General features: G+C 41.0%; 1 protein-coding gene across 9 annotated transcripts in view; it reads left to right on the top strand.

Moving 5' to 3' along the window:
• The window catches only part of FHOD3 (formin homology 2 domain containing 3), a 492,532-nt gene that overhangs the window by 350,360 nt on the left and 120,426 nt on the right, over positions 1-21,746 (top strand). For all 9 annotated transcript variants that reach the window (XM_060121093.1, XM_060121091.1, XM_060121090.1 and 6 more), the window contains one exon: positions 2,386-2,499. In XM_060121093.1, coding sequence (XP_059977076.1) covers positions 2,386-2,499 — 114 coding nt within the window. The remainder of the gene's footprint in view (positions 1-2,385; positions 2,500-21,746) is intronic.

Here is a 21,746-nt window from a genome sequence, read left to right as displayed (position 1 = left end):
ACATCATCGAAACATAATTTTAGTAAAGTAATCCTGTTAAAACATTCTCTGGGATGCACACTTTTGGTTGGGAAGGGGATGGTTTTAGATGTTTGCATAGAATAACAAGCTTAGTGTCCAGGCAGCTGGGTGATGCAGGGCTGACGCTGGAGCCCAGGGCCTGTCTCTGAGGACTTGGAGGTCCTGGGCAGCGTCCTTCCCTCCCAAGTGGGGCCCACTGCCTCCTGCTTCTCTCGCTCTCTTCCCTGCTGAGCTTGTGCTCCCCTCTCTGCTGCTTCCTTTCTTTTGTATATTCTCATCCTTTGCTTTTCTGTCTTCTCTGTGGCCTGTGGTTTTGGGGGCCCTCTCTTTTAATTTTTTTATTTCGGTATAATTGACATAACGTTATATTGGCTTCAGGTGTACAGCGTAGTGATTCAATATTTGTATAATTGGGGGCCCTCTTGAAAAAAATCAAACCAATACTCACTTGGAGAAGCAGTAAACAACCTGTTGGACAGGTAGAGTGTTGGGACTTTAAGAGATGAGAAGATGAGTGTCCAGAAACCAAGTCCCATGAAGATGGTATGTTAACAGGGGAGGATGGTGGGGTAGTATTGTGAGTCCCCGTCTGCCTGCCAGAGCACCTGGTACTTAGCAGAGGCTGACACATGATACCAAATAAGCAAATTAGAAGAGCAACAGCCAACACACCAGACTTAGCAACACAGGATAGATTTGGGATAATGTAAGTATTTTATTTCCCATTATAATAATGTAATTTATTAAGGAAAACTGAAATTTCACCTCCGTATTCCAGTTTTAAAAATAGATGGCCTGGGCATCGCTGGTGGCGCAGTGGTTGAGAGTCCGCCTGCCGATGCAGGGGACATGGGTTCGTGCCCCGGTCTGGGAAGATCCCACATTTCGTGGAGCGGCTGGGCCTGTGAGCCATGGCTGCTGAGCCTGCGCATCCGGAGCCTGTGCTCCGCAATGGGAGAGGCCGCAACAGTGAGAGGCCCACGTACCGCCAAAAAAAAAAAGATGGCCTGTTTTTTTACATTTTTCTACACGTGGTTTTTAACCTCTAAGAATATTTTTTACAATTGTGATCAAACTCAATGTGTAATATTATATCTTGATGTTACATGCAGTATGTGTGTGTGTATATTTATACACACACTCTCACGTACACGTACATTATAAACATTTGCCATGTTATCACTTATAAATTGGCAATCATTTTAATGGTTGTGTAATCTTCCATTGACGAATGTTACATCATACTTTCTTAGCCATTCTCACATTGTTACCTGATGGGGTAGTTTCTGTTTTTTTGCCATGATCTCAATGAGGCTCCAGTGAGTATCTTCCTGTGTGATATTTTAGTATATAAATAACCATAAAGTTATGTTAACGCCTCAAAAGTAGACCTACTTGGTCAAGGGGTATCCACATTTTGAGGTCAAATTGCTTCCTAGAATTAGCAATTCTAGGTTAGTTGGTGGGAGTTTATATTGGATTCACTGCATGGGGGAAGGTCTTTGTGCACTTATATCATAGTGACCCTTGGGGTCCCACACACTCCAGTACTGTGTCCTCACCAGTTTAGAAGAAGGAGTCGGCCCTACCCTGTAGCTGAGGAGGTTGTGAGGCAAAGCTCTGATCATGATAGCTAAATACAAATAGATAGCTAAAGAACAGCTATTCTGAAAAACAAAGAAAACTCTAGAATTTTACAAATCCTGAAACTTGTTAGAGATGACTGGGAAATGATAAAAGCTCATTTAAACCTAGTGGCTATAGTTTTGGTTCTGGGGAAATATTGGATGAAAACATTGAATACGTGCACCTCTAAGCAGCAGGCCAGCCTAGAAGGTCTGGGGACAGTTTCTCCTTGATCCTTGGGCATGTGATGAGATTATAGCATTTAATGGATGAAATTGATTCAGAAACACCTAAAGGAGAATTTTTAATCCGATGTTTCTTTAGCTAATCATCTGGTATTTTCTGCAGGCCTTTGATGCAATTAATGCTAATTGTGCCACCACGAGAGGCAAGAAAATCTTCAGATTCAATTGAAAGTAATTTGGATTCTTGATTTATGTTAGCAACTAGTTTTAATGTACACTTAAAAAGAAAGGAAATATGAGGGTTTTATTTAAACCCATTGTCATAAACCCTGCTGCCTAATAGTTTTCGACTTTGGGAAATTTTTCTGATGAGAAATAAAACAAAGTAGTTACTAGTTTCTTCAAGTTAGGGTAATCACTAACAGTGCTAGCATTTCCAGACCTGTTTTTCTTGCAAAAATTAGCATAGTTTGCCACGTGTTATTCATTTATTGACTGGTACTCATTTTTCTGTCCCTTCCTGCCCCACAACTTAAATCTCTGCACTCTCCAGATACAGCAACTTTGGCAACAACTCTCATCACTCCTCGAGGCCTTCGTCTGGATCCAATGTGCCCATCACCCTCACGTCACCTCTTTCACCTCAACAGGAGCCCGGGCTGGAAAGGTGGGTTTTAGAAGAAGCATGGTGATGACTTCCCTGTCCTCAAGTGAAGGGAATCAGTTTGATTAAGAGGGCCCAAAGGAAAAGTGTAAATGAAAAGAATAATCTGAAATATTTCCCTTTACAGAATATAGCCCAAAGGTAAGAATTTTTTCTGTCTCTTTCGCACTGTGTACTAAGTAACTATTTTATTAGAGGTGATATTTTATTGGTAATACTGTCTCATCTCCCTACATACTATAGATAGGTATACCAGTGTGTTCTAAAATATTTAAATGTGAATGTTTCTATTCACCTCTTAAAAACTGTTCTAGATTTTGTGTAAACCATGCAATTTGTCTTATACACATCAGTTTTCATCTCTGAATGATTCATTTTATGTAAATCAGGAGGTAATGGGCCTGTTAAGGTGTTGTGTTATTAATCCAGGACCTACCAGAAGAGAAACAAATTGTATGGGTCCATGGAAGGAATGTAACTTGGCAAGAGTACTAATTAGACCACCAGAAATGAACTGATTATTACTCCTAGAAGTGAATGATTGCACAGGATGTGTTTACAAGGGAAAGGTAAGACCTGTAATCTTAGAACAATTAAAAACGGGTACCCTTATATGGCAAGAGTGCTGAGTTAGAGAACACAGGCTAGGGTTCCAGCTCACTCAGTGGGAAGTTATTTAATCCCTGAGGGTAGATGCCCCTTATGCCAACCCTTACCTTAGAGGCTGGTTTTGATGAGCAGATGAAAAAGTACACATGAAAGCCTTGTGTGAACCCCACCGTGTGGGTCCAGTGGGAAGTGACAATGTATGATGATGAGATATAACTTCCAGCAGCTCGTGGTTGATCAGATATTGAGACATGAGCAATTCACAGAAGTCATTTGCCTCAAATCCCAAATTTAAAACAAATTCTATCTGTATTCCAAATTCAAATCGTCTCCTGTGCATTCTGAAGTGTGTTTTGCTGAGCGCTGCTGGTGGTTGGGGGTTTGGTTGGGATACAGAGCCCCAGGAGGAAGGGCTGTCCAATGGGGTTTACTTGGCCACACATCACCTGTAACTTCTAAGATGGTGCATAAACCCCATGGTGTCAAAATCCCAGGCTCCACAGTCCAGTGTGGTGCTGGGCTGGCCATATTTAGGCTCAGTTTGGTCTTGGTAATAAGGTAACAAGTTGATTACCCTGAAGACACTCTCTGCCCTTTACCCTAGGGCACCTCTTCTGGGGATCAGCTGAGGTTGCCTGTGCTCCCAGAGAGGTCACCAGTAAAGAGAACCCTTGTCCTATTAGATGTGAGATTTGGGGCTGAAGTGAGGAATATGAGAGTCGGACCGATATCACATCACATACCTCGCACATGCTTGGCTGCCAGCTCCTCGGGAGCAGGGAACCAGGCTCCATTCATTGCTGTGTCCCCCATGGTACCTGGGGCTGGGCTGTGGCAGAGTTGAAGTATCCAGGTGAATTATCCACTCATTGGTTGGAAAACAGTTTGGAGGTCCCTGAAGTTGAGAAGTTACAAGGATAGAAGGTCTGCAGGTTTCCCAAGCCCTGGCCTTTGGGGGACATTGTTCCCAGGTCCTAACGGAAGTCCCAGCCTCAGCCTACTGGAAACCCAGGTCCAGTCTGGGCTGTTCCAGGAGTGCAGGCCCCTGAAGGACTCCTGTCTGTGTCTCTTTCCCTGCTGGGGCTGGCTGAGTGTCCCCTGGGGTTGCTGGGGGATTAAATGAGGAAGGAAGGGGCTGGTTTGCAGAGAGGATGGAGTGCCCTGGGGGGAGGCTGGTCTTCATCCTAAGGCCCTGGGGCTTTAGAGTTTTGAAGCAGCTGGTGATGCTCTCTAATTTGTCAACAGTGCAGAAGGAGCCAGTGGGGCGAGGCTGCAGAGACAGGGACCGCCAGAAGCCGCCTCTGAGTCTGAGAGAGGTGACCATGACCAAGAAGGGCAGAGGCCTTGGGGCTTGAGAGGATCAGCGGGTTGGCTGCTGCTGGGAGGGTGGGAGCAGGGGAAGCAAAGTGAGGGTTCAGGCTTGCGGGAGCCTGTGGGTGTTAGAAACAAGGAACTGAGGTAGAAGATACTGGAAGAGAAGCAAATCGAGGATGGAGATGTTCATCTTGGGGCACGCAAGGCCTGAGGGGTCTGTCTGACACCCAGGGAGATGCGCCAGGAGCTGGGGAGGTGAGAACTCAGTGGTCCTCGGCTTGAAGAAGGCACTGGGTTCAGATTCCTTAGAAGGAGCCTGCATGCTGAGACCCAGTCACTGGGGACAGCAGGGGCCCGTCCTGTTCTCTCTTACTGTGCACTTCCACCATAGGAAATTCATTACATCCACTGTATCCACTAGCAAGGACAGCTTCAAAGAGTTCCCTACTTCCTTTCCATTTGCATGATTTTTTCAACTATCACCATCTGCGACTTTGAAAAACCATGTGATGGATCATTTGAAACATCAGATGTGCCATTTCATTAAGGCCAGGAAGCCACCAGGCCGGGCTGCATCATCACTTCTTACTCTCACCTTGCTAGCTTATGTTTTGTGACTATTAAAGAAAAGAAAAATGAAAGGGGCCCCAACTCCAAATCATATTTGTATACTACCACCCAAGCATATTATGTCAGTTGTATTTATGATAATGTATATTTTCATACAGTTTATTTTTTTCTTTTTCCTATTTAATAACAGGATTCTTTGGATGTCATCCATAATCCATTTTTACATTTACAAATATTTTCTGCCTTATTAAGATACATGATTGTTTTTACCGAGGTATATACTTCAGTAGAGTTTGTAAGATTTATCATTGAGGTGTTTTATAATACCCATAATTATTGAAACTGAAAAGAAAACTCTTAGGAAAAACATTGAGCTATTATGAACAATTGCAAATTTGCAACGAGAACCCACATGTTCTGTCAGAACACTCCCGACTAATAAATAGCATGACAGGGCCCCATGCAGTACCGGGCAGTTCTAGAAATCCTTTCCCTTGATTTGGAAGCAAGTCTTACTTCTCTGAAGTCCTAGGAAAATCAGGCCAACTAAAACACTCCTTCAGGCAAGTCAGCCCGATCTGGGACTACAGCTGGGCATCACTGTGAGTTTGGAGTTTTCCGTCTTTTTCCCAAGCATATGAGTGTGTTGGATGTTAATAAAACGCGGGATGATAAATCAACCTAGAAAGGAAGAACTGAAGAAACAATATATAAATTAAATCAAGGCAGGGGTATTAAAACGAATCCATCTCCACATCTCCTAGTACAGCTTCACTTATAGGGCTCTTTTCGAAACAGAGAGTGTAGCATTGATTTTCGTGAAATTGCAACTTGAGTTGTGCCCAAACAAAACAAAATAAGAAAACCTGAACTATTTGCAAAAGCCCTCAGGGATACAAGATGCAACTGTCTAATGAAAGCAGACTTTTAAAATGCTTCAATTTTGAAAATGTGATTTTTGAGTGGAAATGTTCTAAATATTTTCTTTTTAAAAGAAAACAAAATTACAAGACTATTTGAACCATTCACGTTCAAACATTCAAAAGAAACAAACGAGCAAACAATAATCACAGCACAGTCACTGCGGCTCTGGTCAGAGCTCATCCTCTCTCCATCCCTGCGGCGCCATCCCCATCTGGTGGCCTTTTCAGAAGTGGCAGCTGGAGGCTTCTCTGGTGATGTGACAGCAGTTACGGAGGGAGTTTGGGGGAATGGTAAGTCTAGTGCGGGGGGGGGGGGGGGTTGAAGGTGCTTTGAGGCGGGTCAGTCTTTGTGCTGGGGCTAGGAAGTAAGTGCTCTGGGAATGAGGCCCCCTGGAGTGGGGGGGATGAGCAGGTGAAGATGCTGAGAGCTCAGTGGGTACACCTTGGAGATTTTAGGAGGCCAGGGAGGACTTCCCTGTAGACCTGGCAGCATGTGCCATAAGCATTGACTCTGCTCTCTTTCCCCCTTACAATAGCGCTGTTGTCTACTGTAAATGGCAATCACCTGCCTGTTTTACAGACTAATGTCAGGAGTCCTTAGAAGTTTGGGAATTGTCTGCCTTGTATAGTCGTCCCAGCAGAGTTTTTCTGACTTCCTGGAAGACTATAAGCCCAGATATTAGTAGTGACACTTCCTTTGGGAATAAATGGATAATAAGGGATGAATAAAGGATGCAACTTTAAATTCTGTTGTATTACTGTTTATATGGGCTTAGCATGTATTGTATACACAGTATAACATTTGAAAGGTGTGAAGGGGTGCACAGTGCAAGTGAAGCTTCCTCCTACCCAGAAGCAACCACTCCTAGCAATTTCTTATGTGTACTTCCAGAGATATTTTACGTTAATATCAGCATATATGTGTTTAATATAGCTTTACACAAATAGTAACACACTACACAAACTACTCTGCATCTGGCTTTTTCACTTAAAAATATATCTAGGTTCTTTTTCCACAGCAATACTTGTAGCTTTTGCATTCTTTTTAATACTTTGTTCTCTGGGCACTTCTTCATATACCTAGTCCTGTAATGATGGGCCCTAATCTTTTGCTATTACAAACGATACTGCAGTGTAATCTTTATCCATGTGTCTTTTTGTCCATGTGTCATTTTGCACATGTGTGATTATCTCTAGGATAAAAGCCCAGAAATAGATTGAGTAAGTCAAGTTTTTGTATTTCTAAAATTTTGATTGATTTTTGCCAAGTTGCTCTTCGTGAAGATTGTACCAGTTTTGGTTCTCAACCACAGGTGTGTGAGAGAGCTTTTTTCCCCACACCTCTGCCAAAGAGGTGTTGTTCAACTAGTCAACCATTTTCCCCCAGTAGTGAAGAGTTGTGTGTCATTAACATTTAAATTTGCATTTCTTACTATGAATGTGATTGAGCATGATTTCATATGTCCGGGTACCTTTCCTTTTCTGTGAATTTTTGGTTCACGATCACTGTTCTTTTCCTTATTGAGGTATACAGGTTCTTTATAAACTGCAATAGGTGAACCAATTATTTTCCTCAGTCGTTGGTCTTTTTACAACGTTTATGGTGTTTTTACCATAACGGTTTAGATTTTGGAGTCAAGTTTATTAATCTTTTCTATCTTCTGGGTTTAGTGTTCCTTATGAGGACAGCCTTTTCTCCCATGGTTTCCTCTATTATTTCTATAGCTACAGTTCTCACATGGAAATATTTTCTCTATCTGGAAGTTATTTTGGCATATGGTATGAGGCAGAGATCCAAGTTACATTTTTTCACTTGTTTGAGTACCATTTAGTGAACAATCCATCACTTCCCTATCGATTTGTCATATACCAACAGGAATATGGGCTCGTTTATGTGTCTGTGCAAGCTGTTCCCATAGGAGCATTTCCCATCTCCTCTGGTGCCCACCTTCTCGGATGGATCAACTGTTTGAGGCCGTCAGGAGCCCCCCTTCCTCCCAGTTTTTGGAATATGACTGTATCATGTGCTACCTTGAAATAGTCCGTTATTTTTGTCATATGCTGTTGTGGGGTTTTGTATGGTGGTTGACTGTGCTGCGATAAGGAGAATGGGAACATCTGGGGAAGCTGGGACCAAGCAGCTAGGACGAGGAGAGTGGGAGCCTGCTGTACTGAGCTCAAGCCCCCCTCACTTCCTGTGACCCCCTAGGACACCTGTCCCTGCCACTGATATCATAACTCCTCCCTCTGAATGAAGGTCTCCGTTTCCACGCATTTCCTCCCTATCTTCGGTTACTTTCACTCTTGTAGTTCTTAGCTGCTTGCAGGCCCAGTGACCATTGCCCCGAGTATAATTTGCTGCTACCTGTGTCTCCCTCATCCTGATTTTCTCCTCCACGTGGACTGCTCTGTATGGGTGTCTGGGTGCTTGTGTCTTTCTGTTCTAGTCTGCTTTGGCTTTTATTATTTCTGGCCTTTGCTAGTATCTACGTATGCCTTGAGGTTCTACTTGTCTGGTTTTCAAATCACTGCTTTTTCCAAATATATGATCCATGTATTTTTCTGGATCCCAAGCACTTGCTGGCTGTGTTCCATCTCTTGGTCTACACAGTACTTTTTCAAACATTGTGTCAGTAGAGTTGAGAGCTCCATTGTCCAATGGGCTCTAGTTAAATTTTTATTTTTAATTTATTTTTTTGAATTTTTGAATTTTATTTAATTTATTTTTTTATACAGCAGGTTCTTATTAGATTGGGATTGACATATATACACTAATGTGTATAAAATGGATAACTAATTTATTTTTAATTTAAATTGCTCAAAGTAGATTTTAAAAAATATCAGAGACAATCCTGATTAGCATGTAAAGTGGGATAAAAGGCATTGCCTTTCTTTGTGATCACAGTTAATGGCATAGAGCCCACAATGGCCAACAGAAGGAAAAAGATACCAACAGGGACAGATTCCCTACGGTTCAAACCAAGAGGCTGTGTAGGTACTGTGCACCAAGTAAATTTCCTACTCGCCTGCTGCTAGTTCCTGATAGCAGTCTTGTTACAAGCAATGAGTTCCTGGAAGGCCCAATGTGGTCCTGATTAATCCATTGTGTTACATCCAGAGTGCACAAGAGGAGACGCACTGGTCCACTGACGGAGTGAGTTTACAGTAGGGTCTGGCTCCCTGATGGCAGCTTCATACAGTGACTGTGGGCATTAGGGGACCTGGGCTCTGCGGTAGCCCACGTGGGTTTTAGATCCGACTTCTTCTCACCGTTCCTACTACCGTAGATTTAGTCCGAGATCTGTGTCATGCCTGGACTATGTAGTGCAGTGATGTATATCTCCCATCCTTTCTGAAATATGGATCTGACATTTCCTGCTTAGAAACCTTGCCTCCCACTGCCTATCTGTGAACCTAACCTGATTAACCTCATCGCTAGGATCTCTCGCGTTTGGGTCCTGCAGGCACCTTGCAGCTTCATCAGCCATCAGCGTCCCCATCCTCACTGTACTGCAACCGCACACAAGTGCTACCAGGCTCTCCTGAGGCCCCTTCCTTCATATTTGCTCTGTCCTCTGACCAGCCTCCTCCTCTCTTCATTCAGTCAATTCCTTCTCATCTTCCAGGATCCAAGTAGGTGACATCTGTCTGTAAAACTCCTCTGACTTCCTCAGGCAGAATGAATTGTGACATTCTTATGGGCTCATATACCTCAATTTAAGCTCTCAGCCCTTTGAATCATTATGTGTTTATCCTTCTGTTTCTAAAATAAGGGTCACAAACATACAGTGGTCTGAGGGTAGTGAACCTGGGTTCCACAAAGCCATGGGATAAAGATGGTTCACATTTCTGGACTGGCCATTTTTTTTTAAAGATTCAGGAATCCTTAAGACAAGCAGGACTGGAGAATCCACATACATGTAAATTGTAAAGATAAAAGTGTTTGCTTTTGCAGGGAAGCACTTTCTGCTCGTCCTATGTTCCTTTTTGTCAGCCTTTTGGCTGCTTCGCTATTGGGCGTCTCCTCTCTACATCTCTCCAGCATGAGATTCCCTATTCCTCACTGCCCTGCCCCCTACCTCTTTGTCAAATAACCAGGCGAACAAATGTATAAGCAGTTTTAATCTCTTCTAATCCTGTTTCCTTCCTTTGGAAAGTGGGGTTAGAATAGATTTTATAATTTTTAATTTTACTTTTTTGGCTGCACTGTGCAGCTTGCAAGATCTTAGTTTCCCGATCAGGGATCAAACCTGGGCCCTTGGCAGTGAAAGCTCCAGGCCCTAACCACTGGACTGCCAGGAAATTCCCAGGAATAGATTTTTTTAAATTAGACAATTCTCTCACCCTTGTTTACTTAAAGGGTATCTATAGCAACCTTAAGAGGTATATACTGTAATTTTGTTTGGAAGTGAGAACATTGTGTGTGTGTAAGAGAGGTAGGTGAGCTCTGTAACAAGGAAGTGCAAATATCATTCATCAAAATAGTGCAGATAGAACAGCTACACGACAGACCTGGAGACACTTACAGTTGTTCTGCGCTATAAACTGAGCCCTAGCCCTGCGCCATCATCCCTGCTTGGGCACCTCTCCCAGTGGGACAGCCCCCGACGGCCAGGTTTCCAGTTGTCGTTGGCTACAGTGGTTTTGCACTGGCATTGTAAGATCACAGAGAGAAAATGGGTAGGAAGGATGGGGAAGATTTCTCCTTCAGAAAATGTTTCTGGGTCCCTGGTCCCATTTCCTTGCTCCTTCCCACAAAGCCAGGCCACGAGTGAGTAAGCTTTACTATTATAGTGGAAGAGACTGGGTTTCTGGGTTGATTTTGGAAAGTGTGTGTGTAAACACACATATATAGATAGAAATATAGATAGATATCTAGATAGATATAGAAACACACACCCCTTCCTACCCTTTTTCACTCTCTAGTCTTTGTACAATGCTAGTGCAAAATCATGGTAGCCAGTGACAACTGGAAACCTGACTGTTAGGTGCTGTGAACGTGCGTGTGCGCATGCACACACGCACGCACACATTACATACTCATCCATTTCATTCAGTGAGTGTTTATCAGGTGCTCACAGTGTGCCATGAGTGCTGGCCTGGGAATCCAACATTGATTGAATCAGACCCTGTCCCTGACTTCATCGAGCTTACACTCTAGTGGCAGAAACAGAAGGTAAGCAAAGCATCAGCAAACAGTATTGTGAAGAAAATGAACCGTCATAGAAGAACTGGAGAAAGAGAGGCCGTCAGTGTGGGGAGCCTAGCACCGGTCCTCCATCCTCATGATTGACACCTCCAGTAAGAGGTCTGGGAAACTGAGTCACCAATATAAGGCAAATTGCACTTTGTCCCTAGGTTTGCCTGGTGGGAGGGCGAGGGTGGGGAAGGGAGGTAAAGAGGGAGATAAGAAAATAGAGTGATTCCACATCTTTCTTCAAGTCATGATCCTGAAGATCTGGAAGAGTTGGGAGATTGTGTTTGGAAGACATTTGGTGTTCAGAGGAGAGGCGGGCATGCAGGGGAGGGGTAAGTTGGCCTGGAGTGGAGAGGAAGGGGGACGACTGGAAAGATGGGCTTCAGTTCGAGCCAGCAAGGCCCAGAAACTGCAGGACATAGGAGGGGCTGGTGGCAATCAGTGCTTTTGGAAGCTGTCAGGAGAATGGGTTAATTATAAAGCCTAATCGAGGTGGACCTGTGACAGGAGAGGCCTGACCTCCTTCTGGCTGGAGGACTCACTTGGTCTTGGACAGTAGGGTGGGAAGTAAGAGGGAACTGGCAAGAACTGCTGTATGCTTGGGCTCAGGGCCTGCAGAAGGGGCAGGTGGACAGGCTGAAGCATGATGCCAGCCAGGCATGGAGGATGGCTTCATGCTTCATGCATGAGCCAGCACAGTCCATGAGATAGCCCGTGGGACCAGTCTCTACTGCAGCTCTGGGAGCCCTGCTGTTTCCTCCTGTGGCCGGGAAGCTCAGACCTGCACCAAAATGGTGTGTGACAGGCTGGAGAAGGAGAGCAGAAGGAACCTTTAAATCCACATCCCCATCTTTGATGACAGCTGTCTCCAGGATTGTAGCAGTGACGATGAAGGAAAGTTGCCTGTTTCTTGAGGCTGCCTCTGGGGCTTGCTCATTTCATCCTGAAAGCTGGGATGTGACCCTGAAGGTGTGAAAAAGGTTCTGCCATTTTCTTGTTTCAAGGCAAGCAAAGTGCCTTTTATAACCGGGCACAACCCAGAGTTACCTCTTGTCCTGTGATCATTAGATTGGGTCACCCCAGTTTCATAGCCAGGTTGTAAAGACAGCCATTCTGCATCATTGAATTACCATTTTATTATTATTATTGACCTCTGAGTCTTCATATTAAATTACCTACTTGTGAATTAAGTGATACTTTCAAATATCAATTTGTGAACTTAGTTTGGGTTTTGTTAATATTTAACCAGAGATTATAATTTTTTAAAATAAGGAATGTTGAAGATTTGCTTCTTTCACAAATAAGATTTTACTTAACTCAAACTTACCAAAAGAGCATTTATTTTTAAACAGCTTTTGCGGTATACTTGACATACAAAAAACTGCACGTAAGTTTTTTTGTTTGTTTGTTTGTTTTGCGGTACGCGGGCCTCTCACAGCTGTGGCCTCTCCCGTTGCGGAGCACAGGCTCCGGACGCGCAGGCTCAGCGGCCATGGCTCACGGGCCCAGCCGCTCCGTGGCATGTGGGATCTTCCCAGACCGGGGCACGAACCCGCGTCCCCTGCATTGGCAGGCGGACTCTCAACCACTGCACCACCAGGGAAGCCCTGCACATAAGTTTTGACATATGTTTTGCCAGTGAAACTATTACCACAATTGAGATAATGCACAAGTTCATTACTCTTAAGCATTTTTTTCATGCCCTTTTGTGATTATGGCTGCCCCTCCCTATCCCCAAGCAACCATGGGTCTGCCTTCTGTCATTATCGATTGGTTTGCATTTATAAGAATTTCATGTGGGCTTCCCTGGTGGCGCAGTGGTTGGGAGTCCGCCTGCCGATGCGGGGGACGCGGGTTCGTGCCCCGGTCCGGGAAGATCCCACATGCCACGGAGCGGCTGGGCCCGTGAGCCATGGCCGCTGAGCCTGCGCGTCCGGAGCCTGTGCTCCACAACGGGAGAGGCCACAGCACTGAGAGGCCCGCGTACCGCAAAAAAAAAAAAAAAAAAAAAAAAAAAAAAGAATTTCATGTAAATGTAATCGTGCAGTAAGTACTCTTAGAGAGGGGTTGACTTCTTTCAATTAGTGTAATTGTTTTGCGACTCCTCTATTTTGTTGCATGTTTCAATAGTAAATGCCTTTCTATTACTGAGTAGTACTCAGTTGTATGAATATACTACAATTTATCTGTTTACCTGTTGATGGACATTTGGGTTGCTTCCAGTTTTGGCTATGAATAGTTGTGTACAAGTCTTTGTATGGAAATTTGATTTCATTTCTTTTGGATAACTACCTAGAAATGAAATGGCTCAGTCATATGGTAGGTGCATGTTTAGCTTTGTAAGTAATTGTTAAGCTACCTTCCAAAATGGTTGCATACCAGAATAATGTAGGCCTCATAAAATGAGATGAAATATCTTTCCTTCCTCTTCAACTTTCTAGAAGAGTTTGCATAGCATTAGTGTTATTTATTCCTTAAATATTTCTTAGAATTCACCAGGGAAGCTCTCTGGGAGTAGAGTTTTCTTCATAGGAAAGTTTTAAACTACAAATTCAATATCTTTAATAGATGTTTATCTGATATCAATCCACATCAGGTCATGTATTTCTTCTTGAGTGACTGATAGGAGTTTTTGTCTTTCAAGGAATTTTTCCATTTCATCTAAGTTGTCAAATTTATTGGCATAAAATTGTTCAAAATATTCCCTTATTATTCTTTTAATATCTCTTTCAATCCTAAAGTTCACAATTTTTGTCTTCTCTCTATTTTCCTGATCAGTCTGGCTAGAGGTTTATCAATTTTATTGATTTTAAAGAATCAGTTTTTGGTTTCACTTAATTGTCTAATATTTTTGTTTTATGTTTCATTGATTTCTACTCTCTATATATCCTTTTTTTCTACTTACTTTGGGTTAAATTTGCTCTTATTTTTCTAAGTTGGAAGATGATGCCATTGATTTGAGACTTATTGCCTTTTCTAATATAGGCATTTAGTGTTGTAAATTTTCCTCTATGTATTGCTTTAGCTGCATCCCACATATTTTTAACATGTTGTGTTCTTATTTTCACTTAGTTCAAAATGCTTTTTAAGATTCCACATATGAATGAAATTATGTGATATTTGTCTTCCTCTGTCTGACTTATTTCACAAGGTCCTTCTGTGTTATCACCAATGTCAAGATTTTATTCTTTTTTATGCCTGAATAATATTCCATTGTGTATATATACCACATCTTCTTTTTTTTTTTTTTTTTTTTCCACATCTTCTTTATCCATTCATCCACCAGTGGACATTTAGGTTTCCACATCTTGACTATTGTAAATAATGATGCAATGAATATAGGGATTCATATATCTTTTCAAATTAGTGTTTTTGTTTCCTTTGGACACATACCCAGCAGTGGAATTTTTGGGTCATATGGTAGTTCTGTTTTTAATTTTTTGAGGAACCTCCATACTGTTTTCCATAATGGCTGCACCAATTTATATTCCTACCAACAGTGAACAAGGGTTCCCTTTTCTCCACATCCTTGCCAACACTTGTTATTTCTTGTCCTTTTGATAATAGCCATTCTGACAGGTGTGAGCTGATATCCCACTGATAATTAGTGACATTGAACATCTTTTCATGTGCCTCTTGGCCATCTTTATGCCTTCTTTGGAAAAATGTCTATTCAGATCATCTGAACTGGACTCTTTTTTATACCTTTCATGTCTTAACATGTTCATAGTTTCTTTAACTTCTTGAATCTATGGACTATAGTCATAATAACTTTTAATGTTCTGGTCACCTAGTTCTATCATCTATGTCGTTTCTGGATTGTTTTCAATTGATAGATTTTATTTCTTCTTTATGGGTTGTATTTTCTTCCTTGTTTGCCTGCCTGGTCATTTCTTAATGGATGCCACACCTTGTAAATTATCTTTTTTTTTGGATTCCTATAAATATTCTTGAGCTTTGTTCTACGATGTGATTCATTCAGAAAGTTTGATCCTTGGACTTCCCTGGTGGTCCAGTGGTTAAGAATCCATGCTTCCAATGCAGGGGGTGAGGGTTCGATCCCTGGTTGGGGAACTAGGATCCCACATGCCATACAATGTGGCCAAAATAAAATAAAATAAAATAAAAGTTTGATCCTTGCAGGCCTCATGTTTTTAGCTTTAGGCAGGACCAGAGCTATGTTTATAAAGTCCAATAGTTTACTTCTTACAACTTTAACTGATGCCCCCTGACCCTTTGGCTTCTGCTTCTCCCAGCTACATAATCTCTCCCTGCTTTCCAGTTTAAAGTCCTGGATGCACGACTATGATTAGCTCGTCCTTCTACACCAGAAGCCTCACACACCACTAGACAGCTTGCCTCTGGATGAGCTACCTTTGGGGCAGGAACCCACTCTGTATTCACTTAGCTGTTGCCAGGGGCACAGGGTCCTATGCAAAAATCATTATCTCAGCAGGTCTTCATCATGTATCTTCCCTTAGAGAATGGGCTGGGGATGTAGACACATGCAGACTAACATATACAGATTACTCTGACTTAATACATCCTCATTATTCAGTATCTAATTGATTCATTGGGTGACTAGTCATGCAGCTCTTCTAAGTGCCAGGATGCAGAGATGAATGAGAAAATAGGATCTGACCCAGAAACTTAGACTGCAAGAGGAAATATAATAACATATATGGAAACAATGAAGGCCAAATTTAGGGTAGTGGTCATTTTTAGGAAAGAAATGAAAAAAAGTAAATATTTAAGCTGAGACATGTACTGTGGCAAGTACTACAGGGATGGTACTTTACTAAGTACCCGTGGTGTGGGGACAGAAGGAATATAGGTCAATATGGGGGCTCTGGCCTGATAGGCCTGTTTAAAAGCTCAGCTCTGCTACATCCTAAATTTAACTTTGCTGTGCCTCAATTTCCTCATCTATAAAGGAGATAATAATAGAACTTAGTACAAGAAGTGGTAGGGATTAAAAGAGCCATTTTGTGTAAAATAATTGGCACAGTGTATTGTCTCCATAAATGTTAACTATTATTATCAACCATATTTCAGTGCAATCGAGTTCCTGTTCCAGCAAGGGAGGCTTGAACCAGATGGGATTTCTGGGGCAGTTCCTGGAGACTTTTACGGCCAAGATTAAATACTGCAGTTCCTCTCACTCAGAGTATATCATCCACTCCCTTGCAAAATCTCTCTGGCCTCTGGCCACCCGCATTCTTATGTGGCTTCATTTGGTTGCAGCTGCCTTGGGTGTAACTTAGATGACTTCAACTTTCCAGGTGCATTCCGGGTGGCACGCAGTCCTGATGATGGACCCAGCTTGTAGCCATGATGGGAAGGTTCACATCAAACCCACATCCCACTCTGGCCCCTGAGGCTGGGAACCTCAGGCTGGAACTCCCCTGCATCTGTAGAGTTTAGACTCCCAACATAAAGTGATGTGTGTTCAGTGTCTACTGTGGCCCAGATGCTGTCCTAAGCAAACTCATGGGCACACTCTCATGTAAACCAGTAGTACTTCATGAGTTGGGAGTATTGTTATCGCCATTTTACAAGCAGGTAAAGTGAGGCTCAGAGAGGTAAAAATGACTGGCCATACTCAGGTTTTCTCAATCCAAAGCCTTGTGCTTATTCCTTTACACCCTAGCTTGTCCCCAGCCTGGCCAAGATTAAACAATGCAGCAACTTCCAATCACTACAGGCATTTTCCTGAAAGATTGAATATGAAAGATAAAAATCTGCTAAAGATGCCTTTATAAAGAGAAAAATTCACCATACTACCTTGAATTTTGGTGTTTGGGTATTTTCTTTTAATTTTTTCTAGCAATGATTTGGGATATTCCCTTTGTATGGTTTGAATGCATTCCAGCATTGGTATTATAGGTAAGCTTATTTCCAGAAATAGGATTTATAAGGCCAGGGTTTATACTCTTACATGTTTGGCTTATCTAGGTAGAGGGAGATCGAGGGGAATTTAAGTTATTAATATTATATGTATAACTCTTTGTTCCCAGTATGACCAAAGTAGATTATATGTTCGTGAGGCCCTTTAATTGCCCTTTCCTGCTATAGGAATCTGTGTTAGGGCACCCAAAAGAATGGATCTTGAATTGTAGAAGGCATTTGCTGCATTTTAGGAAAAGAGGAACCAGTCTTCATTGCTTTGCATTAGCAGCTCACATCTCAGTTCTGAAAGGAAAGAGCCTCCACGTGTTGTCAACACTGCCTGCCTGTGTGTTCACTGGTATACACTGGCCTCAGAGCCAACACGAGGTCTGCCTTTGCAGCATCTCAGTGGACACGGGATCATCTGCATTCCCTTTCCTTAGAGGCACCCAGGAAGGAATGACAGCATCCACTAGATAAGATTGAACACTTTTTACCTTCTCAAGTTCTAATACTATTCTGATTTTAAACAAGCTGCAATATTCTCATTTGAAACAAGGAAATGATGTTAATGAATGATATAGAGAAGCTTCACTGTGACCTCATTAGCATAGCCACTAATGACCCATTATTAAGTTACCATGCATGAAGTTTTCTTGAAACAAGCTGATATAGTTAGAAGAACAAATTTAAAGTCAGAAGCATAAGGGGAAATGGCAAGGTCCTTATTTGGCTCCTCACCCAAGAGCTTCTCTCTCCTCACTCTGAAAAGAGAACTCAAGAGATGAAGCTGCTGATCCTTACGAAGACCACCACACAGGGCAGGCTGGGAGCCGAGCTAGAATCAGATTCGCCTAAAATAATTGTCCTATGTAGGGTACCTTATTTTTTGTTTTGTTTTTAAATTTTGTAATTGGACATAACTTTTAATGTTCAGCTAGCTTGGGGCTTCAAAGATACTTTATATTAACTGTGAGCTATTTGTCTACCCAAGGACTTTTGATTATTAAAGAGAAGTGGAATGAATTTTAAAAATGTATTCCAGGCTTACAGAAAATTGTAGATAATTACAGAAATTATAGAGCAATAAAGAACATTATATATAAAATTGAAGACTTCATCTCTTTTCTTCTTCTCTGGAGATGACCACTACCCTGAATTTGGTGTTTACCATTTCCATATATGTTTTTATATTTTTCTAAATATCATGTATCCCTAAATAGTGTGTGGTTTTGCTCTGCATGTATTTAAACTTCATAAAAATGATAGCATGCTGTTCATGTTCTTCAAACTACTTGTCACTATCAATATATTGTGCTTTTGAGAATCATCCAAGTTAGTCCGTATCACTGTATTTCATTCATTTGCTCAAGTATAGAGTATTCCATTTGTAGATATTTATGCTGTTTCTAATTATTAGCTATTAACAGTACAAAACGGTGTAATATTTTGTATTCTTGTACATGTCTGTCATCCTTATACATGCAAAGGTTACTCTAGTATAAACCTGGAAGTGGAATTGCTGGGTTGCAGGATATGCACATCTTCAAATGTATTAAGTTTCTCCAAAATGATTTTATCAACTTAGACTCCCAGAAGCAATATAGAGGAGTTCTTGTTGTCTCGTTCTGTGCTTAGTGTCATCAGGCACTAATTTTTGTCGATCTTCAACCTGAGAGGTGTGAAACAATATCTCACTATGGGTTTAGCTTACATTTCCTTTCCCTGATTTCTGGTGAAGATGAGTAGCATTCATATATTTATTGGCGATTTAATTTTCTTCTTCAGTGAAGTGCCCATTATCTTTTGCTCATTTTTCCATTGCCCATTTTTCCCCTGGGTAGTTTGTCTTTTTCATACTGATTTAGAGAGGTTCTCTTTGTATTGAGTTTACTAATACTTTGTGGTTTGTATGTGTTATAGTTAGCTTCTCCCAGGCTGTGGCTTTTCTTTATCCTTAGTCTTTCAATGTATACAAATTTTAAATTTTAACATATGCATATGTATTAAATTTTCCCTTTTTGATTTCCCTTTTGGGTTTCTTGTCTAAAAAAATTCTTATCCTAATATCTAGAAGTTGTAAAGTTTTGCTTATTACGTTTTCACTTAAACTTCCTAGAATTTATTTTTGTGTCTGGTATGAGGAAGGGCTAACTGTATTTTGTCTTATGTAGCTAATAGTTGTCTCAGCACCATTTGTTAAATAGTTCATTTCCTTCCTGCTGGTAAGTAATGACACATCTATCATGAATCAAGATTCCGTATGTGTATGAGCCTGTGTCATTCCATGTTTCTGTTCTTGCACCAAGACCACATTCACATTTAATCATTGTGGTTTTAGAATGGGCTTGATATACAGTGGGGCCAGTGATCCACTTTGTTCTTATTCAAAATTGTCTTGGTTATTCCTGGATCTCAGTTCCTCCATAAAAATTTTGGAGCCACCTTGTAACGTTCCATGGAAAATCCTTTTGGAATGTTGAATAAAATTGATTTGGAATTGTATTAGAATTGTATAAGTTGAAAAAGAATTGGCATTGGCATCTCGACTGTATTGAATCTTTCTATATGTGAATGTGATATAATTATCATTCATTTGGGTCTTTTAATAAAGTTTTATAAATGTCTTTCATATAATTAAGTAATTCATAGTTACCTTGTGGTTAACTTGGTAAATTGTTGCTGATATATGAAAATACAATTGCTATTTGTACGTTTTATATTGAGAACCTTGCTAGACTCCTATTAATTCTAATAACTTGTAGGGTTTTTTTTGATTCTCTAAAAAGCTGATATTATCTGCAAATAATGACGTATTTCTTTCCCTTCCTTATGCTTTTATTTGTTTTACTTAGTGTACTGGCTAAGAATAACTTCAAATACAGGCAATTCTGGGGGTATCCTTGTATCACTTCTAATGTTAAACTGCTCTTAATGTTTCAGCATTAAGAATGACGCTTACCATAGTTAAAAATTTTTTTTTTTTTACTGAATACCCATTGTCAGGTTTAGAAAGCTCTCTTCTATTCCTAAGAGTAATGAATTTATTACATTCTTGCTTTTCAATTGTTGAGTTGCTCACTCATTACACTTTAGAAGCATCCTAAAAGTTTTGATATATAGTCTTTTCATTATGATACTCTTTGAATGTTTTCTAATTTTCTTCTTTGACCTGAGTTAACTAGAAAGGTTTTAAATTTTTCCAATTATATGGATTTTTCAGATGTATCTTCTTATTATTTATTTTTAACTCAACTGCATTGTGATTAGGAAGGTAGCCCACATGAAAACCAATTCTTGGTATTCATTCACGCTTGAACTTTGTCACAGGATTGACCATCAGTTTTTGAATAGTTCCTGTGTATTTGAGAAGATTGCATTTTCTTTAATTTGGGGCACCAGGTTATATATGGTCATCTGCTAGGTTAAACCTATTAATCAAGTTAAACAAGTCTGTTACATTCATAACAATTTCTCTCAATCACTGTGTGAGTGGCATAAGAAACCCCTCCACTCTGATCGTGGATTAGATTTGGCTGTATATAACAGAAAAATAAATAGGTAACAGTATCTTAAATAAGATAGAAATTACACAAGCTAGTCTGGACTTTGTTTATATGAAAGATAAATAAAATTCTATCTATGCCTACAGGTCCAAGGTGCTATAGTAGCTGCCTAGTGAGCCCAGAATATAGGTGTTACTGAACTTAGGTCTGGCTGCTCTCTGCTCAAAAGTCAATACTCAAGATTCAAGTGCTTTAGCAAAGGAAACCATAAACAAGATGAAAAGACAACCCTCAGAATGGGAGAAAATATTTGCAAATGAAGCAACTGACAAGGGATTAATTTCCAAAATATACAAACAGCTCATGCAGCTCAATATCAAAAAACAAACAACCCAATCAAAAAAATGGGTGGAAGACCTAAATAGACATTTCTCCAAAGAAGAGATACAGATGGCCAACAAACACATGAAAAGATGCTCAACATCACTAATCATTAGAGAAATGCAGATCACAACTACAATGAGGTATCACCTCACACCAGTCAGAATGGCCATCATCAAAAAATCTAGAAACAATAAATGCTGGAGAGGGTGTGGAGAAAAGGGAACCCTCTTGCACTGTTGGTGGGAATGTAAATTGATACAGCCACTATGGAGAACAGTATGGAGGTTCCTTAAAAACCTAAAAATAGAACTACCATGTGACCCAACAATCCCACTCCTGGGCATATACCTGGAGAAAACCATAATTCAAAAAGATACATGTACCCCAATGTTCATTGCAGCACTATTTACAATAGCCAGGACATGGAAACAACCTAAATGTCCATCAATAGAAGAGTGGATAAAGAAGATGTGGTACATATATACAATGCAATAGTACTCAGCCATAAAAAGGAACGAAATTGTGCAATTTGCAGAAATGTGGATGGACCTAGAGCCTGACATATAGAGTGAAGTAAGTCAGAAAGAGAAAAATAAATATCGTACAATACCGCTTATATGTAGAATCTAGAAAAATGATACAGATGAACTTACTTGCAAAGCAGAAACAGAGACACAAATGTAGAGAACAGATGTCCCCCCCGGGTGGGGGGAGGGGGAAGGGGGAAGGGGGATGAATTGGGAGATTGGGATTGATATATGTACATTACTATGTATAAAATAGGTAATTAATGAGAACCTGCTGTGTAGCACAGGGAACTCTACTCATTGCTCTGTGGTGACCTAACTGAGAAGGAAA

The sequence above is a fragment of the Lagenorhynchus albirostris genome, chromosome 14 (assembly GCF_949774975.1).
Source record: "Lagenorhynchus albirostris chromosome 14, mLagAlb1.1, whole genome shotgun sequence".
In the NCBI taxonomy this organism is placed as follows: domain Eukaryota; kingdom Metazoa; phylum Chordata; class Mammalia; order Artiodactyla; family Delphinidae; genus Lagenorhynchus; species Lagenorhynchus albirostris.
The sequence above is the reverse complement of the archived record's forward strand: the minus strand, read 5'-3'. Positions and strand labels throughout refer to the sequence as shown.